The sequence below is a fragment of the Schistocerca serialis genome, chromosome 6 (assembly GCF_023864345.2).
Source record: "Schistocerca serialis cubense isolate TAMUIC-IGC-003099 chromosome 6, iqSchSeri2.2, whole genome shotgun sequence".
In the NCBI taxonomy this organism is placed as follows: domain Eukaryota; kingdom Metazoa; phylum Arthropoda; class Insecta; order Orthoptera; family Acrididae; genus Schistocerca; species Schistocerca serialis.
Window position 1 is genome coordinate 120,790,128 of NC_064643.1, and position 18,496 is coordinate 120,808,623.

At 43.7% G+C, this 18,496-nt stretch overlaps 1 protein-coding gene across 1 annotated transcript in view; it reads left to right on the forward strand.

Annotated features, from left to right (window-relative positions):
• LOC126484487 (junctophilin-1) overlaps window positions 1–18,496 on the forward strand; it is an 883,087-nt gene that overhangs the window by 575,319 nt on the left and 289,272 nt on the right. The window contains exon 3 of the mRNA XM_050108022.1: window positions 13,147–13,448. Coding sequence (XP_049963979.1) covers window positions 13,147–13,448 — 302 coding nt within the window. The remainder of the gene's footprint in view (window positions 1–13,146; window positions 13,449–18,496) is intronic.

Consider the following 18,496-nt stretch of genomic DNA (forward strand, 5'->3'; position numbering starts at 1 on the left):
TCACATGTGGCAAAGTGTCTGCCCGGCTACGACTCGTTTGCCTAGTTATTCAGCGTGGTTGTGTTGAGCATGGACTTTACGCCGGAGTTTATAGTTATTCAGGGATCGCAAGTCAAGCTAAAGCACTTATATTAAGAAGAAAAGCGAATATGAATACGTCGACAACCTAAGATTTTGTAGTGATTAGTGTTGTAGAAGTAGAAATTCACGGGAACTTCTTAGCAATAACCCCAATACAAAGGGCTACGTCAGGTAATTGAGTTAATTACGAGAGAACTAGAGTCATACTAAAATTTTTATCTTGTAAGTGGAACGAGGTAATATTAAGTGGGCATTTTAATTTAATTTGTTAGGGCCTACATATTCTGCAGCTTAGTTCCAGAAGAAATACTTCACGAAGGTGAGTCGAGCGGCAGTGGCGGTGAGAGCACAGTGGCTTAAGCCGTCGGCACACGGAACGATTTAGCTGACGTGTGGCGCTCTACGCGTCGGGGCCAAGGAGATGTACGGCCCTGCGACGAACTTGAGACATCACACTAATCGGCTTGTCCGCCATACTTCGCCAACCCTCGGCACCGTGTAGGGCCCACGGGAAGTCATTATTTAGTTGGAAAGGTACCCACGAAAAGTCTTAATTTTGTCGTGACCTATCGAGAACTTGCGTGCATTTAAACACACAATCAAGAATTACTAAACTCGTGTGAAATAGTTACTCGCTCCCCGCCGGAAACGGCTGCTGGCACTCGTAAGACCTGCAGTGCAACGTGTTGTGACGTACTGTCTTTCTCGTGGATCTCGCTACGAGTTTCGTGACGTCACTTCCTGCTATTTCACCTTGAGGAGGTATTTCGTCGCGTGAAACACAATATAAATTCTGCGATATTTCGGCGATGTGCCGCCTAAAGTAAAACCAATAGGAATCAAGAACGCTCCCTACGTCTCAAGGAGAAAGGTTGAGGCCTGCAGAAAGCAAGACGCCTTATTGTACTTATGTTGTTCAATAGAAGCCCATAGTCGGAGGGTTATACCTTACACCCCATATACGTCTGCTATTTTAAGCACCAGCGCGTTGAATGTTTCGAGGACGAATCATCATTGGTAGCATTTGTTGTAATGAAACTACGGAAAACCTCGTATTGCTGGTTAAAGAATTTTCGTATTTTGTTGTTATAACGTTATAGCTCGCGCACTGACAGACTAAGCCGTTTTAAGGCAACGGGTCATTAAATATTCATGAAAATCGTGCCGTACTTGTTAGAATTTATTATAATTGAATGTAAATTAACAACATATCGGCGGTTAAAGTCTGTAGAAGACTATAAAGCAAAATTCAAAGTCTGTTATAACGAACTTTGGAAATTTGTAGTAAGATCCTATGGGACCAAACGGCGAGGTCATCGGTCTCTAGGCTCACACACTACTTAATCTAACTTAAACTAACGTACGTACGCTAAGGACAAAGGACAACGCACACACCTATGCCCGAGGGAGGACTCGAACCCCCGTCGGGAGGGGGGGGGGGGTGGGGGAGAGAGCCGCTCCAACCGTGGCAAGGCGCCCTAGACCGTGCGGCTCTGTTGTAGCGAAACTGCAGTCTAGCGTAGTATATGGAGGCACCATATTAACGTGCAGAGATTTAGTCGGGATAGGATTTCAATCCTGTTATATCTATTTTTTTCGCTATCACGTTTTTTAAGAGGTTGTGGGACTTTTTTACGTGATATGTAAATATATCTGCTTTCTCCGTCAGGAGTGAGTCTGTTTGATTTGGTGAATTGATGTCCATAGCGAACCGGTCATGTATCTTTAGTTATTTTTTTATTATATGTTCACGGATACTGAAGTTTTTATTTAAATATACCACAGACAGAACCACACGACTTGCATATGGACAAGGGAGTTAATGTGCTGTGTAATAGAGGGAACATAGGTATTTTTCGCGCGACCGTTTTTGTGAACAAACTGCATTGTTAGCGAGCCAAATGAAGCTTACAACTCCCGCTGTAATCCGGACTAGATCTTAGTGTCTCCAAGGAATAGTTCGAGCTTAATAGACGTTAACTGGCGTAGGGCTATGAACCACAGATGAGACTGTGAAAGTCGCACACGCTGTCACTGTAGGAGTAGATAATTTTTCTCAGTACACTCTTTGGCCTGGAAAACTGCTTGTTGAGCCTTGTCGAGATACTCGTTGCAAATAACTAAGGTCGTGTTACACTCCTCGTTCGAGGGATGATTGTGTAAATTGTCGTCAAGCTGTGGTAGAAGTGGCTACTCCTCTTCCAAGCGTCCCTTGCGGTATTTAATATCCTCCAGCGGTGTGTTATCTGAAAATTCTTCAATCGCGGACACTAGTTACATGATAGGACTTCTTTGAAGATATCGTTTCTTTTTCAAGCGTTGTAACTCGTCAAGAAGCGTTGTTGTTGGTAGCTTTCAAATAAAACACTACGCGCACTGTCAAAATATCCCACTATTTCAAATAGACAAAGGTTGACTACGTGAAGCAAGTCGCTGGCTACTGCCTATCGCGACAATGGACGATAAATTTTTAAATTAAATACGCACAACAATATGATCTTTTTTGGGCTAGACAAGACGGTTTATAGTGTTTTTCTGGTAATGTCCAAGAATGTTTACCTATCGAAGTCGCGGTCTGCTCAAAAATGGTTCAAATGGCTCTGAGCACTATGGGACTTAACTGCTGTGGTCATCACATCAGTCCCCTAGAACTTACAACTACTTAAACCTAACTAACCTAAGGACATCACACACATCCATGCCCGAGGCAGGATTCGAACCTGCGACCGTAGCGGTCGCGCGATTCCAGACTGTAGAGCCTAGAACCGCTCGGCCACCACGGCCGGCGTCGCGGTCTGCAAACGATATACACCGAACGTGCGATTGTAAATCGATCACGCGACTGTGGTGGCGGGCGTTATGATGAATTATTTGTGAGGTGCTAGGAAAACCCAAACGATTTATGACGGTAGTGAGTCGGATGCCTGGTACTGTAGACTTTTATTCGGACGATTGCCTCACGTGGAAGAATCTAATTCCATGCTTATGCAGTGTAGAAAATTGTTTGAATTTTTGTCGGAAATGTGACACTCTACCCACATTTTTGCGTGACATTGGCAGAGTCTACCCATGTTACTTCAAAAAGGGAATGCTTCCCGTAGTATGGACATCAAATTGATTTTTTCACGACGGCAACGTCGACGACGAATGAGGTAAGTCTTTTCTTTTGTAATTACAACTATTTTAGTAAAGATCTTCTTTTGTCGTTGCTGTAGTGACCACTATAATCATGCTCATAACGCCCGCCACCACAGTCGCGTGATCGATTTAGAATCGCACGTTCGATGCATATCGTTTGGAGCCCGCGGCTTGGATAGGCAAACATTCTTGTAAATTACCATGGCAGCAGCAGGCTCTGCGGGCCGTGAATGATTGATTCTCAGCCGCAAGAGCAGTGACCAGTGTCCATAATCTTTTGTGTAATGTGCCTACTCTACAGTGCGCACTTGCGTCATACCTTTTAAATGCTGTAGCAGCTTCGTCCGCTGTCAGCAGCAAGATGGCGTCAGTGTATCGTCCAGTTATAAACCTCGAGCTCCCTATTCCATGGTGACGTCACCAAAAAATGTCTCTGTCGAGTTGAAAAAGAAAGGAAGTACAAGCCGATCGCTTTAACTGTTTATTTGCGTAACTATAACAACAAGACACTCAACGATATTATATAAAGATAAATACAAAGATAAAGTGCTTAGGATAGCGATGTACAACGTCGCTGATCTTCCACATCAGCCGTTATTATGCTGCTGGATAGCGTCCTAATGGAACCGATCTGTTCTCAATCAGACAAGTTTTATTCGATTTTCAATACGAACAGAAGGTATGTCTGTGCAACGTGGAATCGAAACCGGGACTGTGTACTTACTTGTTCTGTGTCCAATTTGCCAACGAGAGAGCAGGAAGTCTAAATGTTCATCGGTGTCTCCCCTGCAAACTGTTCTCCATTATCCTCCTAGGACCCACGGTATTTGATCTAAAAATGGATACGATAAATACAAAAATTTCGATCTTGATGTTTTTCAGTGACCTTTGCCAATTACACTTCCTCATTACGCACACTAGATGAGCCATTCTTAAAAGAATTCAATTCATTTTGATGTTGTTTGTAAACTGAAGGTATTATCTGCTTTGCAGGTGAGAATTGAAGCTGGAATACCAACTGCTTGGAATTGAAAGCTGTTTGTTTATTCTCCTACCCTGATCTGCCTGTCGAGTTAGTGAATAATAACAAAAAATATTTTCTGGTAGATATACAGATCACTGTCACAATTTATGTGTCGCTGTAAAGAACTGGTTTTAAACTAAATTTGTTACGCAGACTCATTTTAAGGAAACAAGTACGGTTGATACTGTAGTTGAAGGCGCTATTTGATATCAACTGTGCGCTAAAATTATCTAATTTAGGTTTTCCGTGATTTCCTTAAATAGCTTCAGGCAAATGCCAGGATGGTTCCTTTGAAAGGGCACGGCCGACTTCCTTTCCCATCCTTCGCTAGTCCGATGCGACCGACGACCTCGATGTTTCGTCCTCTCCCCCAAATCAACCAGCCAACTAAAATTGTGGTGGTCTGACACCGCCACAACTCGATCTTCGGTGTCAAGGTTCGTTGCCCAAGTATTCTGTATATTTTTATAATAAAAATTCTTGCAGGCAATAGTAACCAATTACATATTACTTTTATCAGAGCAGTATAAAATAGAAATGTTAAAAATCGAGCCATGGATGTCAACGTTTTGATACTCTTAGTATTATCCAAAATCCACTTCCATACTAACAGAAGAGGAACACACACGTTTATGAATGGTGAGTTCCATGTTAGTGAGAAATGGATGTTGTCGAAGTGCTCCCGGTACCTTCGAAATTTAAGTAATTACAAACGGTCCTTACTCTTTTATTTTGACGTATTCCGTTTAAAATCAGTTGTTTTGAGCAGCGCCAGACTCTACTGATGATCGGCGTGTTGTTCAGCAAATAGTTTTTCTAAATACTCGCTCGAGGAGAATCGAAAGCCACTAGAAGAACAAACACATAATTATATTTCAAGGTAATAAATCGCGACTGGTTGTCGTCTGCGCATTTGTTATAGATCTGGTGTCCCGGTGACTTTCATAGTACGACGATATTTGGAGCGCATAAAATTTGCTATTCAGAGCTGTTTTCCTTTTTGTTGAAAACTGATCTGTTTGCAATAATACCTGAAGAAACAGGCGCTGACGGTAGGAGTGCCTGCTTCTTCTTCTTCTTCTTCTTCTTCTTTTTGTTCTCCTGGAAATCGATTCTCCTGGGAATGGGGTTGTTATTATTCTATGTGACTTTTCGTGGAACAGTTAGCTGCGACATTTCTTGTATACGTATCAGAACAGCCCGTGGAATAATTTAGGTAGCCAGGAGAAATAGTACTCGGAAAAGAGCAACAGATAGCGGATTCGATTTTGTCCTGGTTCTGCCATAACCTGGCACGGCCGCGATCCCAAGCTCTTGTGGAAGACTGTTCTGTCCTCGGTTAGCATTCCCTTCTTTAAATCCTGACCTATGACCAGTAGCGAGCACGCGATGAGGCAGCCACATCAGTGGGCCGCCGTACTTGACCCTCTTGTAGCACATTAACACTACTAGAGGTGGTTTAATGATGTGTTCTTGCCTTAACTGTCCTGGCCAGACAGCTGTAACAGCAGTGGCACAAAGTGCACAGGATATTTCTTTGTGCTCTGTATTCTGATTTTACATGTCATATGAAACATACACTGTTCGTGAAAAATTAATGGTAAGGAAATGTAAATGTTTCCAGCATTCCTATGTTCTTTCATACAGACTTGAATATAGATGAACGACGCACGAGCAAGTACACTGACGGAGAAAAAAATTCCAACCCACGAAGGAAATGTGCGAGATACACGAAAGTTGGTAGGCGTGTTTCTACATCTGAAAAATTAGGTCTATTGTAATTTCGCCCCAGTCGCGTAAGAGTGGCACTATGAGGCTGCAAATCAGGTTTGCTCTGAATACACGGTGTAACGATCTTAAGCGTTAGTTACCTCTGAAATAGGATGTAGTGAGTTGATGTTAGTCGAGAATGCCTTATGAGGATGAAGTCGCCGTGATCAACAGCTCACTGAGTTTTAACGAGGTCATGCAACATGGCTACGAGAAGCTGGATGTTCCTTCTGCAATACTGCAGACAGACTAAGTAGAAATGTAGCCACTGAACATGATTGCTGGTTGCAGTGTTCTCGGGATGGTTCAGTCGCAAGAAGACCCGGCATCGGACGGCCACGTGGCACACAGGGAAGACCATCGTGTTCGGCGCGTGGCTCTGGCGCATCCCACTGTATCTGCAGCAGCAGTTTGAGTAGCAGTTGCCACGAAAGTGACACGACGAACTGTGACAAATCGGATACTTCAAGGATAGCACCGAGCCAGGCGCCCTGAAGCGCGCTTTCCACTGACCCCAAACCTACGCCATTTGCGAGTTCCATGGTGCCGAGCGAGAGCTCATGGGTAGGCAAGGTGGAGGCCTGTTGTGTTTTCTGATAAAAGCTGGTTCTGCCTCGTTGCCAGTCACGGTCGTTTGTCGGTTAGGAGGTGGCCAGGTGAGCGCCTGCAACCAACCTATCTGCGGCCTAGTAACACCTGGAGTTATGGTCTGTGGGTGCTATCTCGTACCACAGCAGGAACACTCTCGTGGTTAACCCACGCTTCTCGATTGCAAATCTGTACGTCAGTCTGGTGATTCGACCTGTTCTGGTGCCATTCATGAACAGCAATCCAGGGCGTGTTTTCCAACAGGATAATACCGCTGTTATAACCCAACATGCTCTACAGAGTGTCGTCATGTTGCTTTTATCTGCTCAATCACCAGATCTGTCTCCAATCGAGCCCGTATGGGACCTCATCGGACAATCTTCAGCGTCATTCACGACCAGCGTTAATTGTTTCTGTGCTGACCGACCAAGTGCAACAGACACGGTAATCTATCCCACAAACTGATATCCGGCTCATTGTATGCACGTTTACATGCTTGCGTTCAACATTCTGGCGGCTATACAGGTTATTAATGTATTCACATTCGAATGGCTTTTCTCTTGCGTACCTGAATCTGTGAGCTTGCAACGTTAATCACTTAAATGTGGTAACTAGAAAAAATGTTTTCCCTAACTTTCATTACTCTGTATTAATTATTTCTCGGTAGTGTGATTTTATTCTGTCACTGTATCTTTTATTTTACAGAACGAAACACAAACAAACAATTTTGTATACTATGTACGCTAATCAGTGGTCTATGCAAACTAAAAATTGTACTCTGGATTGCGACGGATATGAACTGTTCTTGTTCGGGTCGTGTAGATAATGTATGTCTATAAAGATCAGGGTCGAAACGCATTTCCAGTCGTGAGAAGTTTGTTTATAAAACTACAATGGTGGTATTGAATAGTATGATGTACAAATTGAGGTGTAAGATTTAAATGCGTGCTTCAGCTGGCATATGGAGAGTCGCTTCGTTGCAACTAGTTTGTCTGCTGTGACCTGGCGATTTAGTGCCGTGAGGTGATCAATACATCAATATCAACTTCCAATACAAATTGGGAACAAAAGGAAGTGATTTCATCGAAATTCATTTGTTTGCATTTCATTATCTTACGGCAGTTTTCGATTATGAACAACATAGAAATGAAATTCGCTGAGATCTATGTTTCAAATGCCGGGTTAAAAGCGGAATAGAAAACGCAATTAAATATTTCATTGTCGGTTCAAAATAGGGGATTTTTTCTTTATATATTAAATCATTTTTTGGAGTGAATGCATGTTTTTTTCATTGTTTCTACATTTTATGCTGTGTTATAAAATTGTATTGTTTCTGGACCCTTAAATTTTTGAGGAAGAATCCTTGTAATACCGGCGTCGCGTCGCGATGAAAGTCGGACGCATATTCATCAGATTCCTCTTAGATGAGGACGTAACAGGCCGTATTCGACGACTAGAGAACCAACACACGAAACCACGCACAGCACCTTCCCTGCAGAGCTCACCTAGTGCCTGGGTTTTCAAAGCTCATGCATCGCATCCGCTCAGCAGTTGTGGACATGACTTTCAGAAAGGCCAGATGTCCTGATCTTAACAGATATGATAGTGAAATACAAAACCCATTCGCTTCGGATCGTGTAGTGCGTACTTGATTTTGTTGACTAGAACTTTTCAGACGGTCAAGATGAGGACGGTCTTGGATTAGACGAAGAAATCAACAGGATGACGGATAGTACAACTAAATATTAGTTTGTTGTCTCCCTGCATTCTCTCCCCAAAAGTGCTTCCTCGATGAACGTGACCTAACGCTTTATTGCTATCTTGAGGTAGGCCTGAGCACGTTATATGGTCGCGCCTGCCACTTATGCTTCGCTGCCAAACACATACATTCGCCCGATTCCGACCCCCCCCCCCCCCCCCCCACCCTCCCCCTCCCTCTCTCTCTCTCTCTCTCTCTCTCTCTCTCTCTCTCTCTCTCTCTCTCTCTCTCTCTCACTCACTACGGTTACATGTGACACAGGTTCCGAGAGACGAAAACCAAATTTCGGAAATCAAACATTTCTCGCTGTTACGTTTACATGTCAAAGTCTGAAGAGGTTTTGTCTAGACTGATTTTCCGACTGGCAGTCGTTTTACACAAAAGTCATTTGGAAATCAGGAAATCAGCTATTCCGTTTTATGATTTATTCAACACGATGGCTGTTTCTCTTCACTTAGATATTAGAGGCAGACAAATTCATGTTGAGTTTAGGGTATCTAGTTCTCCTTCACTGCACCAGACGTCACTCCATGCAATTCAGTCGAAAGTTTTTAAAAGCAACACATCCCAAGCACGTTCCAAACACTGTTGTATGTTTACATAGAAAAATTTGACTTTGGAAGTGAAAATCCGGTAGCTGGAACCTCATTTCCAGAATCGATATTGGGGGTGTTTATATGACCAATCAGGAGCGATACTCGGAAACTGGTTTACGGTTTTGGAAGTCGGCAGAGAAGAACGTAACAGACAACTTCGTTAGACAATTAATACGTAGAACAATGGTTTCTTTACCCCATGAAATTTACCCACGGGAACGGTCAACTGACGTATATTATTATTAGTAGGCATCTAGAAAACGCCATCTTTCAGTGGCTTAATAAAATACGATTTTCTGCAGCCGAAGATACAACAGTTTATAACCGTGTATCATTTACTTATTTTCCTATGTGCATATAACACCTAAAAATAATAATAATAACGCTACCAGAGGACTTAAGTTCCCTATTATTGTAACTCTTCGGAAAGCAGACAGTTTCGTGTTTCGTTATATTAAGCGTTAGTTAAAGCCTTCACATAAAGATCGCATTTTGTCTCCACCCTTCCGGATATTACAACAAATCTGAATGCAATTTGACGGAGTCTCATTAAAAAGTAAGTGTCCACTTTTTCATTTCAGTAAAATCGCTGCTGGCGTACACAGATCGTTCTTTTGTTCGGAAGTCAAGATATGCGGGATAAAGTGTGCACATACTTTTCTCTTCTTCGAAAAATTGTGGATAATATCTTCAACACTTGGTGATGATCATTGCGTTGTTTCATTGCTACTTGTGGCAAATCGAACGTTGACCAGTTAACACTGCCTCTTCACAATAGACTGGTCGAATGCACATTTGTGGTTTACAGTTTTTAGTTCAAGCTGTCATCGTAGTTGCTGCGATGAAGTCGCTTATACGTCAGGAATAAAATAATTTCCGTAACTTTTTGGAAGCAGGGTGTTTATATAGAGTTCAACTCAGAAAAGTCACGAATTTTCTCTCTGAGGAAACAAAACTGGGCTAATTTAGTAACATTTATTGTGCAGCTATAGGTGAGGAGTTTTTTGTGTGACAATATTCCTTTTTGCATCATCAACATTAACACGTTATTCACATATACCGAAATTGTATATTATTTAAGAAAAGAAAACTTTGTTACTATGTTGGTTCTGATGAAACTGTGTAAATTACGAATGTTGCTACGGATACGTGGGCTAGTCATAAAGTTCTGTTTATGACCGAGAAAAAAATCATGCTGCCATCATGAAACATAGTGATGCAGTTAGTCCTCCTCTACGTATTCACTCTAGGGTTCTAAATATTTTTCCAAAAGGTCGATAACTTGGCAGAATACTGAGTGTGGAAGGCTGCGTTTTGACTGTTCACGATATGTACCCCTGGAATATCACCTCGTCGTCTTTCTGGAAAATCACCTCGTCGTCTTTTTGGAAATACCTCCCCGCAGCGATTTGTTCAGGCGAGGAAGAGGATGTTGCCACTGGGTGTTTTGCTCGAGTGTACGGCGGGTGAGGAAAAGTTTGATATTCATTTGGCAGGAGCATCTGGACTGTGTCCTGTGCAGAGCAAGCTGGGGCGTTTTCCTGAAACAAGATCACCCCGTTGGACAGCTTACCGCGATAGCCAACCACAACTTTGTCAGAAACTGCGGTAGTATGTAACCTTTACATTCCATGGGAGACGTCCCCACAAAAAAGAAGAGCTTCACGTTGCCCAATGACTGTTTGATCTTGACGTTTTTCGGGGTTGTTGAATCCACATGTTTCCACTTTGCTCTGCTCCTTTCTCTCGTGGCCTTAGTGAAACACCTAGCATTAAGGAAGTTACATGGACACAGTTGCAACATTTCGCTGATGCCTCGGTTCGGCGGGCTTTATTCATGGGTGTGAGCTGTCACGGAATCAACGGTTTGTTATCTTCAAAATGTCGTGCAAGATATTGGAAACTGGTCCATAACTGATTTCCTCTTTTTACAATATCGCCTCGATTTTGATACGCGGCTATTTGACCACTAGGGCCTCTACTCCCATTGTGATTCCCGGTTCTTCACAGTGAAATGGACATCTGTTTCGTTCGTCGCCGTTCAGACTTGCTTGCCCTGAATGGAAATGTTTGAGACACGCAACCAATGTGTCGTAGAATGGTATATTGCTGTCGTGGACATCCACCAACTAGCGTGGATTGTTGTTGAGCTGTATAAAAAAAAAAAAAAAAAAAAAAAAAAAAAAAAAAAAAAAAAAAAAAAAACGGAAAACTCATTTATCAGTGGACTGCGCCACTTTGTTTTTCCTTCTCTAGCGGAGCGGTGCTAATAGAGTCGTAGAACTATTGTGGACTACGGTAAGTAAGCGTAGTTTTGCTAGCAGCTTTGGTGTATTAAGGTCGCACCTCCATTACCTGTATGTTAGGTGTGTTGCATACCTATCGGGCGTTACATAATAACGATCTCTTTCTTTCTGTAAGTGATCAGTGTCTTATTAGACTTCTTAAATTTTGGGAGTGGTGAACCGTCTAGGAACTGAGTGACGATATAAATGGCCTGGTAAACTAGGGAATGTGTTTGTTCTACATAATTATCCTCTTGTGCACTACTTACAAGTAAAGAGCATTCATAGAAATAATGAAACTGTTAAGGTTTAAGTCAGCTTTTATTCGAGAATTGTTGATTTGAAACGTGAAACAGAGAGATGTTACAGATTTATCATATAGCGCTGCAAAATACAGTCTCTCTCCCCCCCCCCCCCCAGAAAAAGAAACTGGTAAAATGAAAACACGCAAAACAAAAATATAGCAGACATCGCTTCAATACTTCGACGAATATATTTAAGAGGGGTAGGGCGTCAAACGGGCCGACTTGGAGCAGGAGAGGCACCACAGGACATTTTAATTTCCACTGTCTATACTTTTACAAATAAATTCATAAGACTTTGTCAGCATGACCAGGAAGGATTCAGAATTCACACTCTTAGCAGTGGAACTTCGAAAATAATAACGAAATAATTTTTTTTATATGTGAAATTTCATCATTTTTTCACTTATTAATGGCAGCATATATTGCTATAGGTACACTTTTCTTCGTAAGTAAGAGAGACCCTTCGATGAATTTTGCACAGCGTACAAACCATACTTAAAGGTGTATGAAACTCTAAAATTTTCCAAATCTATTAAAAACTGTGGTAAAAATTGAGGTAAATAACTATAAAATTTGTGTTTTTTCTAATCATGAAGTTTGAAATATAACAGCTCATTCGTTTTTACATAAATTAAATAAATTCTAGAGTTTCATACACCTGTAAGTATAGTATGTATGCTGTGCAAAATTCATCGAAGAATCTCTCTAACTTATGAAGAAAAGTGTACCTATAGCAACAAATGCAGCCATTAGTAAGTGAAAAAATTATGAAATTTCGCGCGTAAAAAAATTTATTTTGTTATATTTTCGAACTTTCACTGCAATGAGTGTGAATCCTGACTCCTTCCTGGTGATGCTGACAAAGTTTTATGAATTTATTTGTAAAAGTATAGACACTGGAAATTAAAATGTCCTGAGATGCCTCTCCTGCTCCTACCCCCCTTAAAACATGTTTCTGTTATTCATACAGGACTTTCGCATTTATCAATAATATAGGAAACTCTTGCCTTTGATCATGATGAAGAACGCTCTATTGAGTACAAAATAGCAACAATAATTATTGATATTTTGTATATTTGTATATGTGAACTGTACTTGCATCAAAAGTAATTGTTTTGGATACATAAAGGGGCGGAAGTTAGTCGATCAACTAACTTCTAGTAGAGTAACACTGAATGATGTACGGTTCTAATTAGGGCTAAAACAAACAAACAAACAAGCGAACAGACAAAACTTGTCGTCGGTTCCCTTTCTCTCTTACACATTTCATTTATGCTTCTTTTCCTACGAATGCTACCAGTACTACCGGTAACACTGCTATTCACTACGTCAAGTATGTAATGTACCGAAACTACTGACCCATAGTTTCGGCAGAGCCCAACTCTAGGCAGTATAAATAACGGTAACGCGGGGATTTCAGTGTGTACCATGACTGTAGACAAATGAAAACTTAACTATGCAGTTTTTGTTCTTTCGAGGTGACGATTAAAGCTTTATGACTACGCTCGGTATGTGTGTGTGTGTGTGTGTGTGTGTGCATAAGCGACCAGTGGTGGCGCCGTTGCACCGTGTTTGCTGACGAGCGGTGTTTTGTCGGCAGGCACGTACCAGGGGCAGTGGCTGCGCGGCATGCGCCACGGCTACGGGGTGCGCGCGTCGGCGCCGTTCGGCCTGGCGTCGCACTACCGGCCGGGCTCGCGCGCCGTGCGCGCCTCCATGACGTCGCTGCGCTCGTCGGAGCCGGCGGCGGCGGACGTGGCGGCGGCGGCGGCGGCGGAGCGAGACCGCCGCCTCGACGACTCGCGCGGCGGCTTCGTGCTGAAGGCGCGCTCCGACGACCAGCCGGCGCGCCGCGGCTCGCTCACCGACAAGTCCTCCAAGGGCCTGCGCAAGGTCATCTCGGTAAGCGCCTCTGCTGACCCTCACCAATAGAGGGAGAGCAGTTAGCAGCAGCAGCAGCAGCAGAGTGGGGTGTTCACAAGAACTCACTGACTTCGACGAACGTAGACTGAAGACACAAAGGAAGACACTAGCTGCCAGTGGCCATTAATTTATAACAATGAGGCAAGCTGAAAATTTATGCCGGACCTGGGTTCGAACCCGAGTCTCCTGCTTATTAGGCACATGTGCTGACTATTACGCCATCCTGACACAGTGGTTACTACAACCGCACACACTACTCTAGCACGCTTCCCGTAAGGCCAAAATGCTCAGCTATATCACACTCTAGCGATGCAGTGCCTCTGCTCGTTAGTCTCATCTCATTCCTTGTGGCATCTCGCCGATTCTCGTAAGAGCTCGAGCTTGGTGTGCATCTGCACTGAAGGGGCCATTGGCCGTCATCGCCTTAATTACATATGTCGTATCTGTCCTCTGGAACATCTCTTACAGAAGATATACCACTCTGAATCTGCACCCACTATGCACACAAAGGAAAGATGCAGCGAGTAGTGATGCTAATGACCAGAGGCACTACATCTGTAGTGTGTGGTATGAGCTGAAAATTCGGATCTGACAAGAGGCATGCTTGGGTAGTCCGTCGGTTGTCGTAACCACAGCGTCCAGATGGCACAGCAGTCAGCGCATCTACCAAGTAAGCAGGAGACCCGCTTTCGAATCCGAGTCCAGCACACATTTTCGACTATCACTATTAATAAAAATCGGTGCCCACTGGCTGCTAATGTCTTTAATTCCTTTATGTTTTGATTCTTAGTAGCTGCAGTATCAAAATTGTGTCTATTCTTTCAGTCATGTCCGAAAGAGTACACACAATATATAATTCAGGAGATGACAGCCAGTGATCCCTTCAGTGCAGATCCACGCCAAGCTCGTAAGCTCATGAGAATCGGCGAGATGCCACGAGTAGTGACGCTAATGAGCAGGGGCACTACATCAGCAGTGTGTGGTGTAAGTTCAGATTTGGGTCCGATGGGAGGTGAGCAACCGTGTGGTTGTGACGACGACTGTGTTCAGATAGCATAGTGGTCAGCGCATCTGACAAGTGAGCATGATACCCAGATTTGAATCCTGACTCATGACAATCCGAAAGAACAGACACCACATATAGAACATGGTCTAGTCACTAGATGTTACCCAAATAAGAATTAGAATAAGAAATGCATCAGGGGCTTTTCACCCTACATAAGGCTGCCCAAGTCTACTGTCATCTGATTGTGACGTGGACATGAGAAGGAACAACTACAACTCTACCTAGATCACGCAGACGTCGTGTACTGGCAGACAGCGACATTTGAGCATTGTGAAGATTGAAAATCGTCCGCTGATTTCAAGCGATTTTCTAAGTGCTACCAGCAGTCCAGCTACCACAATGACTGTGCATCGGGAGATAAAAAGGAATGGGGTACAATGGTCGAACAGTTCCTCTGAAGGATGTAAACACTTTACTGTTTATTCCGTACGATAGAGGAACAGTTTGGAGAGGATGACTGTATGAGCATTACAACCCAACCTGTTATAAGACAACATCCGTGAGGCAGTGGTTCGTTGAGAATAACATTCGTGAAATTGACCTGAACCCAACGGAACACCTTTGGTATGAGTTAATAAGTTGACTTCGCTCCAGTCCTCGACGTTTGACATCAGAACCTTCTCTGGTTACGGCTGTTGGGCAAGAAAAGGCCACCATCCCTCCACACACATTCAGACAACAACAATTGATAGTCTTTGCTATATGGATCAAGCCGTCATAAAGCCGAAGGGCGGACATACCCCGTATTAATGTCCACTAATGCTTATTGACATTAACGGTCTGAAAGTAAGGTAAATTAGAATGCTAGTGGTGCTTTTTTTGCGGAATTCTAGTGCGAGTCGTTTAAGAGATATCGTATTTTGAAAAGTTCCCACACCGACTCTTGTCCAATACCTGTGGTAGCACACGCTAAAGAACAACACAAGTACATACACTAGTTATGTGGATTCTGATCAGTAAAGAGGCAATTGACCATCACAGAGTTTGTTCAAAATGACCACCGGCAGCGGAAATATACGCTTCCAGATTGGTATGGAACGACTGCAGCATACGTGCTAGAATTTCAGCGGAGATGTCAGAGCAGGACTCAGTTTTACGTCGTTGCACATAACCTGGTGTAGTTGGTATGTCCTTTGTAGACAGCGTCTTTCAGCTTTCTACACAGGAAAAAGTCTACAGGCGTCAAACCCGGTCAAGGTACAGGCCCTCTGCGTCCAATCCAAGCTATGGAAACAGTTCGTGAAGTACTTCGTGCGCTGTAGGTTGGACAGTCATCATTTTGGTGTGATTGCGTCGTCCTTGTCTGCAGAGGAACGTTTTCCAGCAGCCCTGTTAGGAGGCTGCGATACGTGTGCGCGTTCGGTAGTCCGTCTATGGAAAACGGGCGTATGAGCTGATGGTTGCCGTTTACAGCCGGCCGCGGTGGTCTAGTGGTTCTAGGCGCAGGTTCGAATCCTGCCTCGGGCATGGATGTGTGTGATGTCCTTAGGTTAGTTAGGTTTAATTAGTTCTAAGTTCTAGGGGACTTATGACCACAGCAGCCACAGAGCCATTTGAACCATTTGGACACGTTTACACTCCGTGCACGCTGACGTTCCACCCGACGAAGCCAATGGGCATTGTCAACAGACCAACAGTGCATTGTTATGCGGTATGTTTAGCCATGATTGGTAAATGTGGCTTCCTCAAATAACAAGATACGTCATACAGCTGGAGTATCCTGTCTTAATGTTCCATGCACAGAAGTTAACACGATTTTCAAATCCTAATGGAGAGATATGTGACAGGAATGACACCTATGTCGATGGAGATTCCGTAGAACACTTGTCTGACTCATGCCTTCCTCTTGTGATTGAGCGGGAGCTAACGTGTGAATCAAATGCAACAGCAGCAAGAACATTATTTTTCCCTCTTCTGTTGTGATTTGTTTCCCTCTATTACGTTGTCTAGGTGTTACAGTACCACTTTCACGTAAAAGTATCAGAAAGATTTCCGCTTATAACTTTTGACTCGTTCGTTTCCTCACCAGGAACCCTTAACTCAGATTGATACATTTACCCTTGTCTATCATCCCTGAAAGTTTGTAACAACATCACGGAATCACCCTGCATACACGAGTGACGTTCTACAAGAAATGTAACACTTTTTTCCTCGCCCAATTGCAGTTGAAAAAATTCAGAATTTGGTGTGGGTCAACATGCGATATTCCCGCTTCACCCCTTCAGTTTCATGAAGTTTCCGTAGCGTTGAAAATGCAGTGTGTAACGGAGGTGCGTACACAGTGGAAAACCAGACCATAGCAGATATTCATAGGCCCTAGCGGAATGTGTACAGAGATCTGGCAGTTTGGCAGTGGACAAAGGCACAGTGAGTCGTTGGGTGAGGCCTCTGTCATCATTGCAACAAGGTCGCGCGAACCTGTCCGATCCCCCGCGTGCCGGCCCGCCTCAAACAGCTCTGACTCCTGCAATGAAGAAACGACTTCAGCATGTTCTTCGCCGTAGAAATGCAAACGAACTTCTCCATGACGACGCAAGGTGTCAAACACGTCTGTACTCCCCAGAGGAGCTCACGAAATGTCATTAGACTGTTCTTCCTCATCCACCCGTACAGCTCGGATGTCGCACATTCAGACTTCCACCTATTTGACCCAATGAAGGATGCACTCCGCGGGGAATAGTACGTGGTTGTTAGGGAGGTTATTGATGCAGCAAGATGTTGACTCCGACGTCGAAAAGTAGTGTGGCACCATTCAGGAAAACAGGATCTCCCAGAAAGATGGTGTAAGGCTGCCGTATTTAACGTAGATTATGTTGAAAAACAGTATTTTGCAGCTAAAAGAGTAGGGAATAATATAATGTACTGGAATCCTGAATAAAACCAACCTGATTTCAGAAAAAAGTGTTGCATTACTTATTGAACGCCCTTCGTACATAAATTTTCGGGCGACGGCGTCCATAATTTCGACGTTCTGTAGTGTCATTGGATGATGTTTCCAGACACAGATTCCTATCCCCATTTTGCTCCTCAAGACACCTTCTACATCACGTCGAAGTTTGGCGGTATAAATTTGAATCACCCTGTAGATTTTTAATTCCATTCCATATTTTACTCTCTGATTATCAAGTAATATTCCTTCCCTCGTTACTCGGTTTTTATTTCTGCTGAGAGTATGGTTTTACCTTCCGTTGCGCCTGACTGCGAACGATGGTGGTCATTCCAACACATGCACAACAGCGCATGACTCTCAGCATGACAACCATTGTTGCGGCTTCCCTCGACGCGACAGCAGGGAGTGGGGGAGGGAGGGAGGCGCCGTCAGTGGTGCTCACTGGCCACAGTGCAACACCTCATTCCTTGGCCGTGGTTGTGTACTCTTCCCCTGGCCGTTGTCTGCGACAGGGTCGGTTCTGGGGAAGGAAGGTTTCTTCAGCCTGGAGCTAATGGGCCGGTCTTCCCCTAATTCTCCTAATTGGGTCGTGGCCAGACCCTACAGTACATGGCTTTCTTACAGGGTAAGTTATAATGGGGTATTTCCAGAAAGCCTACGTAGCTTTCCAAAGTCCGTTCCCGTGCACGAACATCGAATTGTGATTAGACACTGTAGTTGTTCGGCAGAAAGAGGCCTCAGAGCAAAATGTAGAGCTGTTAGTGAGCTGGAGATGGTGTTCTATAAAATAAAATTGACTTGGCTAGGCTAAATCAGTGCCAATAAATTTCATTTGTGTTTATACAAAGAGATGCTAGTGGCCAGTTGGATGTGGCGTGTGAACCCTTGGCGGAATACACTAGCCATCACTGGGTGCAGATACGAAGGGGCATGTTAACAGCACACCGCTCTCCCGACCGTTGTCAGTTTTGGTGACCAGAGCCGCTACTTCTCAGTCAAATAGCTCCTCAGTTGGCTTCACAACGCCCAGTAGCCAACAGCGCTCAGCAGACCCGGACGCTCCCCCATTCA